At 39.5% G+C, this 14,494-nt stretch overlaps 1 protein-coding gene across 5 annotated transcripts in view; it reads right to left on the minus strand.

The window, feature by feature from the left end:
- LOC125901681 (RNA-binding Raly-like protein) overlaps positions 1 to 14,494 on the minus strand; it is a 67,526-nt gene that overhangs the window by 23,625 nt on the left and 29,407 nt on the right. Inside the window, exon 1 of one of the 5 annotated variants that reach the window (XM_049597504.1) lies at positions 6,494 to 6,685. The exons of the other annotated variants lie outside the window; for them this stretch is intronic. Coding sequence (XP_049453461.1) covers positions 6,494 to 6,530 — 37 coding nt within the window. The 5' untranslated portion in view covers positions 6,531 to 6,685. Of the gene's footprint in view, positions 1 to 6,493; positions 6,686 to 14,494 lie in introns of those variants that run through there. 5 annotated transcript variants of the gene reach the window in all.

Here is a 14,494-nt window from a genome sequence, read left to right on the forward strand (position 1 = left end):
CACAGGTGACCATTTTGTACTTGGCCTGATGGCAGCCTTCATGGTTGAAACACGCAGGCATGTTTTTAAGTGCTACCATGATTAAATAGCCATGAGATATTTAAGGCTTTTTAATTACTCTCTTGAGTGCCGCAGATATTTTCAACAATTCTGTGTCCCTCTGTCCTCATCAAACTCAGAAACCAATTAACCAATTAAATCTGCTGTTACGTCCTTAACATCAAGTTAAATAATCAATGTAAATTAACTGAGGTTAGGTTTAGCCAAGTAAAGTTACTGTGGTAAGGTTTAGGAAAAGACACATGGTAAGGACGTACCTTAAAATGACTCAATGTTTATTCAAAGTTCACACAATTCCAAACACCCATCTCCTGTGGGAAGTCCCAGGAGAAAGTCCTGTGTTTTTTGACCCACATACCACCCCAACCTGCCTCCTAACTGGACCCCTTTCTTCTTTACTCCTCAGCGCATTGGTCACGTTATCGTAGCCCTCTACAACAGGGATTACGCACAAATTCCTGGCTCGTAATTATGTGATATATGTACGAATTTTGGTACATTAGTTTTCATAGGAAAATGTATGAGAACAACCTGCTTAGTTTAATACATTTGAAGCATGACAAAGATTTCTTAAAGGGAAACTTTGTTGATTTACACCCAGTTCTGTGTCATCAGAGTGGGTGTAGATGAACTGTATTTGGCTTCCACTCGTGTTGCAAGGACTCCGATAACACTTTTCACATCACTTGCTGGAGGATAAGCAGGAAGCCGTGGGCGCTCAAGATACAGGGAGAAGCCTAACACTGTTCATTTGCACACATTGCAATGACACAGAGCTGGTTGACAAGTTTCCCTATAAAATTAATTTTGACAAGTCAGAACAACATTGAAGATACACTGAATGTGAGTTTTAACTAGTTATAATTCAATTAGAGGTTAGAGCTTAAAAAAAGTTGATTACTCATTGGACAGAAAAACTGGCAAACATTTGATGGCTGTTGTTTGAGACAATCACCCTGCGAGCTCTCAGACATCCATTAAAATTACTCTGTCAACTCTCTGTGCGCTACTTGCACTGATCGAGAGTATATTATGTCCTGTCTGATTCCAATCATGATGAGGACCTCAAGGCTTTAACAATTTTTGTTATGGTTGGAAGGTGACACGTGGATTAATTGCTGTCCTTCATTAATGAATTCCTTGTACTTTGCTCTTTCGCCCTCTTAAGGAAAATGGTACTTGGCAGGACATAAATTTGGCAGCCCGTCCCCAAGCTCCTGAGGATCTAATAAAAATCATTTTCATTAGACCTGCTGAGCTGTAGTCCATTAAAGAAAGCGTGATGTGTGGTTGCTAAATTTTTGGGTTCACTGTGCTCAATGTATCGCATTGGGAATACAATCATTAGTGGGTGAATGTTCTTGTGTAAAGACACAGACCTGCAGTACAGAAAGTAAGACTTTGATGCAGCTTGGTGCATCTCAACATGGGTGTGTGTTGATTTTTGCATTAAATCATAATGAGCATATTGCCGTTGCCTGAGGTAAAGGTAATTTAGTCTTTCATCTCTCCTGAGCTGTTAATGCACTTTTCCTCTTTTTTCATTTTGGCAAATTTTTTTCGTTATGATGTAACTATGTGGCTCTTAAGTGCAACGCTTTGAAACATTTTAACCCCCTGGAGCTGGTCCATCACTTCCACCTCACCACATGCTCGTGAATCTGTGCAAGCAGCTGGAAAACAAACCAGCAGCTGCCACCTGCTTGAAACTACTTGTACATCTGCTCTGATGGTCGGCCTCCTCATTCAGGAGTTTACTGCTGAAACACCGAGCAGCATACACGATTAGACATCAGCACAATGAAATGATAAGGTAATTAATCATTTACTTGGCCAAAAGAAAATTAATTCACAAAATTCTGACATTTTATTGATTATTGCAGTCTGCTGTTTCCCACCTGTGGGTCATGCTCCCCACACAATTAAATCTGAGGTAAAAGGTTTAACAGGACAGAAAAAGAAAGAGAAAACATGTTCCTGCTGCACAAAATATGTTTTGCACATGCTCTTCAAATCCGGCTGTTTTTACTAGTCATTACCAGAAATGTCTGAGGCCTTTTAAGATTATTCATATCCAACAAGTGCAAAATAAAAAAAAACAGTCTTTGGCTGGTCTACTTCTGCCTTGATCAGTTGGTTAGTCTGTGTTATTCTGTGACTTTGGTGAATCGAAACTAACCGCCAAAGTCACACAATAACACAAACATAACAACTGATTGAGGCAGCAGTAGACAAGCAGCTCCTGTGCACGGCAATGTTACATCATTGTTTTTCTCCATGGCGTCTGGCTTTGAAGAGAGGGATATAACAGCTTCATTTCCCAGGCAGGTAAGCTGCAGCTGACTGCAAGGTAAAGAGGTGAAAATATTCTAAATATGGCATACACTTAAAATGATGTTGATTTTTTTTTTTTTTTTTTTTTTTTGGCAGGACTTTTTTTTAGGTGGCTGAAATATGCTTTGTTGCTGACCCCTCCACAGCAGTACATTGCTCATTTTGCCACTACAACTCCAACTCAAGATACTCTCATTGGCAACCAAACTTCATATCATAGTGTCAGTGTTACTGTGGACATTGTAATGCCAAAGGGTGGCAAATTAAGTAAAGAAAAGAGCAAAGCATCAAAGCAGCTGAAGTTCATCAAGTACTGGAGATTATGTAGCTAACCTGAAAGCTAAAGTTCACACACTAGAGTCAAGAAATAAAGCTATGGAGGACAAGCTCCTGGACTTGGACACCACATCTCCATTGGACAACTTGACCATTGATGTATTAAGAGACCTGGATACAGCCCTGGCGGCAGGCCTTTATTCAAATTACCTGGATGATTGGCGCTGCTTTCGCCTCACTGGGCTGATAGAGCAGGTGCACTAGAGACTTACGACCACCAACCACAGCCAAGCATGCCCAAGTGGCTGACCTCTAGTTTAGCACTCTGCTAACTTAAATGGGGGTATAATAATCTAATCTTGCAGCTCTTTTAAACTTTCCAAATGTTATCAGACCAAATGGATTAAATCTCGATAGTGGAACGCCATTTCGCAGGGGTTGTGAATTTCAAAAAAAAAATTATCTGCTGATTTTTAGATGTCTCTCTTCCCCAATTTATGTCTATGGATAAAGTATTTTTGGGCCCAATAGCATAAGGTGAAGGAACCCCACAACTTGCAGTGCTACTGTTTGGCTACGTAAAATGGCTTCAAAGGGGCGTCGGTGGCTTAGTGGATAGAGCAGGCGCCCCATGTACAAGGCTGTTGCCGCAGCGGCCCGGTTTCGAGTCCAGCCTGTGGCCCTTTGCTGCATGTCATCCCCTCTCTCTCTCTGTCCCCTTTCACACTTGGCTGTCCTGTCCATTAAAGGCAAAAATGCCCAAAAACATATATTTAAAATGGCTTCAAAGTCCAGCACACTTCCTGGGTGCCTGCAGGAAACCTCCCGGAGGGTGCTGAAGAACAGGATCCATGTTCTTCTATGGGAAATAACAAATTGACATATTTGTTAACTTTTTATGTGATTTTTTTTTTGTTGGTTGTTAATGGCTGCCAGTTTGAAAGTCTGTGTGTTTTTATCATACAACTGTCCTGTGTTACTCAACGCCCATCTTGTAGCGGTTTAGGTCACCCAGTCAAGGCAAGGTAAAGTCACATTTGAAGTCACTGAAATCCAGCACGTTATAGCCACTCAGCATGGGAAACTCAGGGCTACTCGATTTCATATTTCACTTTTTACATCCAAGGCCAGAGATTTTAGCATTCTTTTCAGTAAGACTGTGCCTTTCCAGTTTAATTCAGTCACAGTTGACCCATATTAAAGGTTTATAAAGGCACATAAATTCATTTTCCGTGACACTGGTAAATATTTCTGGGCCAAACACGGACAGCCCAGCCTTTTTATCGTAAGGTGTTTGACTTGATCCCAAGTCAAGCCATATTTTGACTGGGGATGACTTTAATTTTTATCTGGATCCATATCTAGATAGACTTGGAGGAAACAGGTGTACAGTAGCACAGGTGTAAATATTAAAATCAGTGAAGGGCGAATTTCATTTAGCTGCTCCAGTTACAGGTCCTGGGACTGGTTGCACAAAACACCTTAAGTTTTCTCCTTTAGTATGACACTTAAAGCTTTACTTTTTCCTTTGCTGAGGGACTTACACAGTTGCACAGAATCCCTTTAAAGATTTCCTTAGTTAAGGTAAAATGTCAACTCATTTACTGTGTTGAAAGAGATTTTACAGCAGCGAAAGTTTCCATGGAGATTGTTTGTGTGCATTGACTCACACTTGTGATGCCTGTTATCATCTCACAAAGCTTGCTTATTAGGTAATGAAAAAATGGCAGAAGAAAAGCAGACAAAAAAACAACAACAAATTGGTCAAAGGAGGAAAAGATTATACTTCCGGAGGAATACAATCATAGAAAGCACAAACTACAAAGTAAATCTGATTCCCAATTACCAGAAAACGATTGTAGGAAGAACTTGCAATGAAAATTAATTCAGTCAAATCTAAAGTGTAAATTCAAAAGCATATCCATTAGGTTCTCCTGGTCGCAGAACACTCCTCTCAGGGTTTGTTAGTTTTTTCATTTATCACCATTAATTTGCATGTTGCAGTTAAAATAGAGTCAGAGGTACCTCAAGTTTTTTTTTTTTTTTATCCTGCTTTGGTTGCTAAGGTCTTTTGTGCATTGGTCTCAGGATTCCTTAAGTATAAGACCAAGACAAGGAGATTAAGTGAACATTTTAAGGAAACCTTAAGGAGAAGACTTAAGGGTGTTTTTTGCAACAGACTTTACTTTGAGAAAACCTTGACAAGGACTTAGAGGAAAATCTTAACTTAAAGTGTTTTGTGCAACCGGCCCCTGGTATAGTGCGTCCTGGTTCACTGTCACACTGCCACTGCTTACTGGACCACTTGAACAGAACAGTGCATTTATCAGCTATGTATCATTAGTCGCTAATAAAGTTATTAGTGTCAGCTGTGAAAAAAGGCCTGTTGATAATGAAAATAATTGTAAGATGCAGCCCTCACTTTCTATATTTAACTATTAATAAAAGGATTAGAAATGCAAAACACACTGGCTGCATAAATAATTGAATCTGATTATGAATCAGTAAATATAGATGTTAATATAAGAGACTCATTAATATTGTAAATTATTCATTTGCCCACAGATCTGCTAACCATGCAAAGATACCTCCATCAGCACGTAGCCTCTTATGTACACAGGTGCACGCCACACCTGGAGCTGCCATGTGCAACCAACCACTGAACAGCTCTGGCACAAGCAATCAGGAGAGAAGTACTTGTGCTCAGAGGCACTTCTCGCTGAACACACACTCTGAACATCACAAGACCCCCATTATGATTTTTTAGACTGCAGTCGCCAAATAGATTAAAATAAATGTTATGCCCTTTAGGCAGCAATCTCCTGCCTGTAATCAAGTCACTGAGAAAAATACGGCTTTCACGCAATTCCTGTGAACAAAAACTGGGTGTTGTGTTGTTTAAATTGGCGAAGGATTAGCATATTAACCTTAGTCTGTAAATGATTTACTGCATGATTTGCATCAGTGCCTATGCTTTAACTTACACTCATGGTAAGAGTTAAAACACAATATCTTACATTGATTTAAAGATGAAACAAGGGTTACCTTTCTTCCCTGGAAATTACAAATTTACATGCAGATGCTGACACAGTGAGCAACAGAAAGAGAGGAGGCACAGTGCAGTGGGCACAGATTTCAAACAGGAAAACCACCAACACTGCAACGTAGTCTGCACACATCACAGGTATTTTAACAAATATTAAAGAAGCTATTTTCTTCAGAAATTATCACACTTTTTTAAAATCAGTGGTGGAAGAAGAAAGAAGAAAGGCAGTAATACCACAATACAAAAAATATTCTTACAAGTAAAAGTTCTGCATTCAAAATCTTGTTGTAGTATTAGCAGCAAACTGCACTAAAATATCAAAAGTAAAATTACACATAATGCAAAATGGTTCCATTCAAAGTGTTTTTTTTTTGTTTTTTTTAATTATTTGAATATCATTCGTGATTCACTGGCATCTGAATGTCCTCAGCTTATTTTAACAACTGTATTGCATGCATATTGATATGTTCTCATGTGTAAAATCTTAATCTGAGAAATAAATTGTAAGTGTAGTGACGCAGAAGTGTCTTAAAATGGAAATACTCAAGTAAAATAGCCTGCAAGTTACTCAAATTTGTACTACTTGAGTAAATATACTTGGTAATATTTCACCACTGCTCATGACTACAATCACAAGGAGACATTACCGACAACAAGAAACACCTGTATAAATGAAAGCACCCCGCAGACCTCTCTGACACACACAGGCTGAATTTATACCCAAACTAGCAGCATCAACTTGCGACATAAACTCGGCGATGTCCGCGTCCTACTCACATCTCTGGTTGCGACGCCTGCCTTTGTACATGGTCATGACAAAGCGGGGAAACACGGGTGATGTCTCTGGTGTGGTCGAGCCGACTTTTGCTTCCTTTTCTCTGCCTAAAATCAGCCAGACTGCCGGTGAGGCTCCTCCAGCTCCAGCTCCAGCCTCACAGCCGAGCCGCTTCAGACCATACCATTTGTCAAACTATCCCAGGGGGAGCTCTCGCCTCAGATACAAACTTGTCTCTGTTCCAGATTCACCACTTCAACTCATAATCCCGGTTTTGTCTCTGTGTCGCGAAGATTAGGCGGTGGGAACATTACAAGAGGTTTAATTATGATCTTGTGTGAATGATAGTTTCAGACTTTTACTCACAAAAAGCTTTCTCTCCCCCTTAAATGTGTGTTACCAGAGAGAAGCGGTTTTAAAAGTAGTCATTTAAAATCAGGCGAAAAACGAATGAAAATGGATCACTATATCCATTACTCTGCAATAGTGTGTTTATATAATCATTTCTTTACCAGTAGTAAACAGGGCCGTAGCCAGGATTTTAGCCCACAAGTCACCCCCCCCCCCCATGCACCCCCACCTGAAAACCAAAAAATAGGGTATTTTAGTTTTAAAGCTGATCTACAATTATTATTTTCAGGTTCATACTTTAATTTATGGCTCCCACTAGAACATGTTTATATGCTTTACTGGTCAAAAAACAGTTTTCCTCCCCTAAACTGTCTTTGCTAGAACACTTGGGTTCACCCTCTGTCTGAAACGCTCCGTTTTTCCAATTGTCTTTTCAAGCCCCGCTTCCGGAAAAGCATAGTCCGCTCTGATTGGTCAGCATTTCTAGGTCGTCCATATGTCAGCACATCTGTAACAGAGTATAGCGGCATTTTTTTACCAGGGGTGGGGGGAAAAAATCAATATCGCATTGTATCATGTTTTTTATGTGTGACAAAATGATGATGTTACCATGTGGCAGCGAAGGCTTGGCGATGTAAACACATGTAGCAGAGTGCCTGGAGCAGATGAGCATGTAAAGATATCTGGCAAACTAAGACATACTTTTGCCAGCCACTAGGGGGCTGACACAATGTCCATCTTTATATAGGCTACAGTCTATAAAGTAGACACACAGTAAACATGGACCAACATAATCATGTTAGCACAAATATTCAGTATCAATATTTTCTCTCCTTTCAACTCCGTTTGTAGCTCCAACATTTCCTGAGGGAAAAATCTGTTGGCTCTTTAGCTGCTAAATTCTCGACTATGTTTACCAGGTAGTTACTAACTTGGTGCATGGCAGGGGAATGGTGCATTGAGAACAGTGAGGGTGAACCAAAACATAAAATTGTGAGTCAGAAAACCAAAACAATGAGCTGAAAGATACAAAAAAGCTCAGCAGATCCAAAGGGAACTGCAGAGCCAAGTGATAATAACAGGTCATTTGACCCATTGTTAACATGTGCAACAGCAACATTAATAACACTGAATGAACTTTAATAGATTCACTGGTCAGATACATGTTTACACCTTCATATATTTTGGAAACTATGTCGATGTCAATGCATACCTAGTCATGTATAATAAATGCATATTCACATATTGATTTTATTCTGAGTCTGTTTAATCCATCTGTTTATCCAGTAAAACAACGAGGGCCACAAATGAGTGGATACATGACATCTTTTGCAGTTATTATTGTTCCTACACACAATGTTAATTTGTCTTGTTAAACTATTTCAATCATTTCTTTACTTGAAAAGTTGCCTTTCTCAGTTTGACAAAGTTTTATTGGCATGATGATTTGATCATAAAAAATACATAAACACCCAGAGTAAAAGGAAAATTCAAAATAAGATATTATCTTTGTCCAGCCTAATTCTCCGGCTGAGCTCTTTCTGACATTAATATTAGATTTTGACTAGTTCCCTTGTACTTCTCAAATTCAGCTCCTGAGAAAAAGCCTTCATCTTCATAATCTCCAAATAAGAAGCTGATTTATCTCTGATGAGACAAAGAAAAGACTGTTGCGAGCAGAGAAATCTTCCTCTGCATATTAAAGGGAATGAATAAACACTTTTAAAAAATTAAGGAATTTATGGTGCATGGTGTAAAATAAGCACTTGCTGATAACACACAAATGAGAAATGCTTGAAGCAAAAGCAAGACGAAAGAGGGGAAAATCTGTGTATGAAATAAATAGAAAATCATGCAGGAGAAAATGTCCAAAGCATGTCGTGCTTTATGATTCACAGACTCGCACAATTCAACACACAGTTCCAGCAAATTAACAAACCCAGTCAAGAGAGTTACAGGTGAATAAATCCTGTTTGATATTCAAGGTTCGTCTTAGAAAGTACTTCTTTCTTTTTCTCCCTTTCAACATGCATAAAAGTACAGTTTGACCTCACTAGTAAAACAGCTTGCTTTCATCCATTCGAATGGCAAATCAGCTTGCTACGTCTCCCATCTCTCTGTTTTCAAATTTAATATGAAGTGGCTGGACTGTGGACTTCAGAGGCAGACTGAAAAAGCAGAACACCCTGGGTGGGAGGGTGGGTGAGCAAGTGAGTGAGTGATTCCCCAGCTGTTGCAGCATTTTGGCTCTGCTGTAGATGAAGCCTTGTAATTGTAATATCTAAATTACACCGAAATGCGGTCTGCAGCTGTCTCGCACACAGCCTGACGTCTTAATGGTGCCCCGGCTTCTTTGTTCTCGCTAGAAAAAGGACAAGAAACTAAAAGCTCATGAAAGATGGAGGCCGGGTTGGTGGCTGCAAGGACAGTCGCTGGAGTCAAATGACTGACATCCTCGACCATTGTCTCCCTTTGACATCTTTGGAGAAATATTAAAAATACCTCTGTAATTACTTTTTGTGGGTGCTAAAACATTCTCTATCTTCTTGGCCTTTTTGGGTTTGTTGAGGGAGGTTATTCTAGGATAATTTTGAAACACATTTGACCGCCATGAGTGGCAGCAGCATCTGCATAATCATTGTCATATGTTAAAATAAAACAGTCCATGTTTCCAAGCTGTTTCACACCACTGTGGAAACCAGTGCAACCACCAAAGATGCTGCTTCTCACACCATAAAATGACTCAAAGATGCAAAGATGTGGTAGAATATTTTTGCACAAGATGCAGGCGATCCCTACATGAGTGTGACGACTGAGGATACCAATGAATCATACATGCTGAGGGACAGAATGAGATGTCCCAGTTTTGGTGGCGTCGCCTTCAATGATATTCTCTCAGCACCATCTAGTGTTCATGCAGATGGAAAAGTCATAAATGCATGAATACTGAAGCCAGAAAAAAAAACTGTCTGGGAGACAGAAGCACAAATCCATATTTTAGAGTAAACAGAGAAACTTTTTGATTAAAATTTAATGTTTAATACATAAAAAAATCAATTTGACATTAAGTATTCAACAGATTCCATCTTTTAATCATACTTAAAGGGACAGTTTACCCAGAAATCAAAAATATAGATTTTTCCTCTGACCTGTAGTGCTATTTATCAATCTGGCTTGTTTTGGTGTGAGTGCTGGAGATAACAGCTGTAGAGGTGTCTGCCTTCTCTCCAGTAAAGTGGAATTAGATGGAACTCTGTTTGTGGTGCTAAAAATATAGAAATAAAATAAAATAATAATAAAATAAAAATAAAGTAATAAAGCATGAATAAAACATGAAAAAAATAAATGAATAAAGCATGAATAAAAAATAAATAAAATAAAAGAATAATTGAATAAAATAAAAATAAATAAAGCATGAATAAAAAATCAAATCAAATCAAATAACAATAAATCATGACCTGGTTACCCACAATAATCCACAGGTCTTGTGAGCAGTTTCCTGTAGGAACTATTTTCTTTCAACTGAACTACACCTGCCAACCGCATCACCGTGCAGAAGGAAGCGTGCATCTAGATGTAATGTGAGATGTAAACATTAATGGTGTCCTCCATGACTGAGCTGTAACATTAGCTAGCAGTAGATGCACTCCTCCTTCTGCGTGGTGATATGGCTTGCAGGTGCAGCTCTGCAGACAGAAAACACTTCCTAAATGAACGTGCTCACAACATGATCATGATCTCTCCTGATAAGGTCATGATTTCAGAGACATTGCTGTTGAGGTTTTCAGATGTATTTTTTTGGTGCTTTGAGCACCACAAACTGAGTGCCATCTAGTTCCATCATATTGAAGAGAAGGCAGACATCTCTACAGCTGATATCTCCAAGACTCAGAAACTCACATCCAAACTATCTAGAGTGATAAATGGCACTACTGGGAAGAGGAAAGTATGTATTTTTGATTTTGGGGTGAACCTTTAATTTATATATTGATTTTATGTTATCATTGTTAAGTATTTTGTAGCTTCTTATTGTTTTTTTTCCTGTACCCCCTTATGTGATTTTCTACAAAAATAATCAAAGCTATCTCTGAAAAAAAGTCAGTAAGCTGCCCCCTCAATTTCAGATTTTCAGACCTACAACAACATGGTTCACTATTACATAAAATCAAGACACCTTTCCAAACAACTGTCTATTTTTTCCCTTTTCGAGCTCAACCACCTCATTTCCAATACTTGATCACAGAGCTATATGTAACCTATAGTCACTGAACATCATGACTAGAGACCATATAATGCCTTGGTTTTATCATGGTGTTCTGCAGTAAGCTTTTCAACCACAGAGTGGCGCTCAAAGACTACCGACAGCAGTCACACATGAAAGCTCTCCCACACTGAACCAGAGATGATGTGAAAGCAGATATGCTCTGATTATAAAGAATGAACCTCAAAGTATCGATACATCTATGTCCAGATTTTATCCACAAAAGCACAAAGCAGATGGTAGAAATGCTGACTTGGTGAAACCAGAATGAAACCCTCCCCTGTGCTCTTCATCACCAGCTGACATCTTCATCAGGATCTAAGTAGCTGCTGTCTGAGGCCAACCAGCGGTGTGATTGAATGTCACTTTTATTTTCATGAGCTACTTAAAGTCATTGTGGCGGCAATCCAGTCATGTCCGAAGGAATTAAATTGAGTAAAGCAATCGCTGGAGCTTCAGTATCTCGTGGCTATTAAATTTACTCAAGCGTGGGACGCTCTGGTAACTCAAGCAGCATGCTATGTACTCAAGACTTACAGGTTTGAATCTGACCCCTCTGACCTTTCCTGTCATGTCATACGTTCACACTGCAGTCCCCTCCCTGTGTGTATGTGTGTGTGTGTGTGTGATTTAATAAAAGAGCAATGTGCTCAAGAAAATATCAAGGATTCATATCTCATGCAGGCTGCGTCCACCTCTGGGCAATATAGTTAGAGAGACCAATCAAATATAGCATTCATGTTTAAAAGATGACGACTGCAAGGGTTAAATTTCACAGAGGCAGAAGAATAAAGACAGAAAAGATGATTTCCAAAGCAGAAGGAGACGTTATTGTGGGCACCTTTAGTATGCCTCTGACACTCATGGTGCATTGCAAATATACTGAATTTATTGTGTGTGTGTGCACATGTGTGTCCTCGATGTTTACAGGGGCATTATGAAGTGCAGCCAGTGGAGCTGCAATATGTCACACTATGCAAAGGAATGCTTCACTTTGATTGCTGTGTGAATCCTTTGTTCAAGAGACACATGTTCACCTGAGACGCTCTCAGCTTGACACTCGTTCCTGTCGGCGGTTGTGTTGAAATATATAACGCTGTTGTGGCTTGTCAGTGTGCATAACAATGAGAGGAGTTTCTTTAAGTGGAGGCAGTGATGCAGACAGGACAAGATAGACAGGACATGTGGATTTGTGTTGACAGCAGGGTGAGTGTTTCAGCAGTGCGGCGACATAAAGCACTGAGGTATTTACATTTTCTTGTCAGTAATCGGCATCAATGAATGAGCATACAGTTTTTATCAATGGTCCTATCATAACACAAATTTCTGGCCGTCATTGTAACTCAGTACTTCAATGATACAAATGTAAAGACCTTAAAATGCCTCCTTTAAAAGTGAATTGTGTAAAATGAAATAAAGAAGCCAATAAAGTTTCTGGGAATACAAACTCTAGCCTGTGACACCTAAAAGAAAAAGGTAAGAGGCTACTCTCATATCTAAAAACAGAAGGTGGTTAGCTTAGCTTAGCTTAGCATAAAGACTGGAAACAGGGGAAATATTAGCCTGGCTCTGTCCAAAGTTTAAAAAAAAAAAAAACCACACACACTACCAGCACTTCTAAAATTCACAAACTGACATGTTGTATCTTGTTTGTTTGTCTTGAAACACACAAAAATGTAAAAATGACAAGTTGAGGTTTAAGGGGAAGTTGCACACTATTGTTATTTCTTGGCACATGGCAGCAAGACGAATGACCTTCCTGCAGTCTTTACTGTCTGCCTGTCAACCTCTCAGACGCTGTTTGTCAAGAAGTTATGGCACACAGCCAGAGACATTTTAATTAGGCTTCAGAGGTGCTTTTTACCTACATTTTTTGAAAATGCTGCTTCCCCCTGTTTCCAGTCTTTACTGTATGCTAAGCTAAGCTAAGATAATCTCCTCCTGGCTCTAGCTCCATGCTTGGCATACAGATGTGAACTCTTGGCAAGAAAGGAAATAGCCCAAGAGTATAACCCCAAAATGTTGACTGTATTCTTTAAAGAATAATTCCACTTTATTACAACTTGGGTCTTATTTTTAGCTAGCTTTAGCCATTTTTCAGCTGTGATATTACTGTATTCAGGAAAGTAAATAATGATATCTAGGAACTGTCACAAACTGGCTCAATGAACGTGACAAGAATCTATGAAACTAAGATTAACTTAAATAATTAATGGATTGTGTAGGTCAGCAAAGTCAGTAATAAAAGCCATGCATGGATGTGTGTCAGGTGTGTTGTCGTGGTGTTTAAGGTGCAAACCAAAAGCAATGATGCTGGGTGGAATGTATGTCGCAGGAAGGGAAAGAGCGAGTGATAACATGAGACAGCTTTTATAGCCTGGAAGGCCCAGCCCAGGCGAAATTAAACAAGCCAGCGACCCTCCCATGTCAGCCAACTGCCTGATGAGGTTGGCTGAAACATCCTCCAAGACAGTGAGGGGGGCGTCACAGAACTATAACGAAATTCAACAGGCAGGGGTACCATAGTGGGGGGTGAATTGGGACTGATTACACAGGGAGGGAGTGAAGGAGGGAGGGAGCCTCTAAAAGTCTGGCAAGAAAAGTTTGGTTTTGTTTGAATTTTTTCTAAGTAATAGTGCCATAACTACATTAAAATTGGCTAAATAAACTGGTCTATAGATTAAACTTTTCATTAAAAAATAATGGAAGCTCTCTGAGGCCCCTCTCACCTCTTAAAGACGCAAATTGGTTTAGTCCGCCCCTGTGCTAGGATTCGTCCCTAAATGCAGCAAGAGCCGAGTGAGTACTGCTTATGCTGCTGGAGCACTTACATACAGGAAATCAGGGTTCCAAAAAAGAAAAGAAAGAAAGTAAAGGGAAGGAAAGCAAACTGACTTCGAAATACAAATTCAAAAGGTCCAAGGAGAGGAAGGGCGGGGGTTCCACTGAGACTGCTTATGCACGGGACCAAGAATTTGGTGCCCCTGCTGACAGGGTAAACAAAGGTCCTCAACTATTGTCTCAATTGGACATCTTTGGAGAAATAATTAAGATGAGTTTTGGCTATGAGAAGTGAAAAAAATGTTACAACTAAAGAACTAAAACATTTTCTATGTGTTACTGAGTTTTATTCAGGAGGTTATCCCACTCTAACGATGGCTCTGCTGCCTTCTCATGAGATTTTAAACAAGCCAAGAGCTCAGATTCTCGAAAGCACTTTATTTCAAGAAGGAAGCATCTCAGAAATGTGAGTAATAATGCCTCAATGAACAGGAAAATTGTGTGAGCAAAACTACAGTAAGAACTCAAGGTCAAAGTTGAACCAGGAGCTCAGCTGATAAAACGTGATGGATGTTTATGAGGGCCCATCTGGGTCATAATTTTACCACTG

Source organism: Epinephelus fuscoguttatus, linkage group LG15 (genome assembly GCF_011397635.1).
Source record: "Epinephelus fuscoguttatus linkage group LG15, E.fuscoguttatus.final_Chr_v1".
In the NCBI taxonomy this organism is placed as follows: Eukaryota; Metazoa; Chordata; class Actinopteri; order Perciformes; family Serranidae; genus Epinephelus; species Epinephelus fuscoguttatus.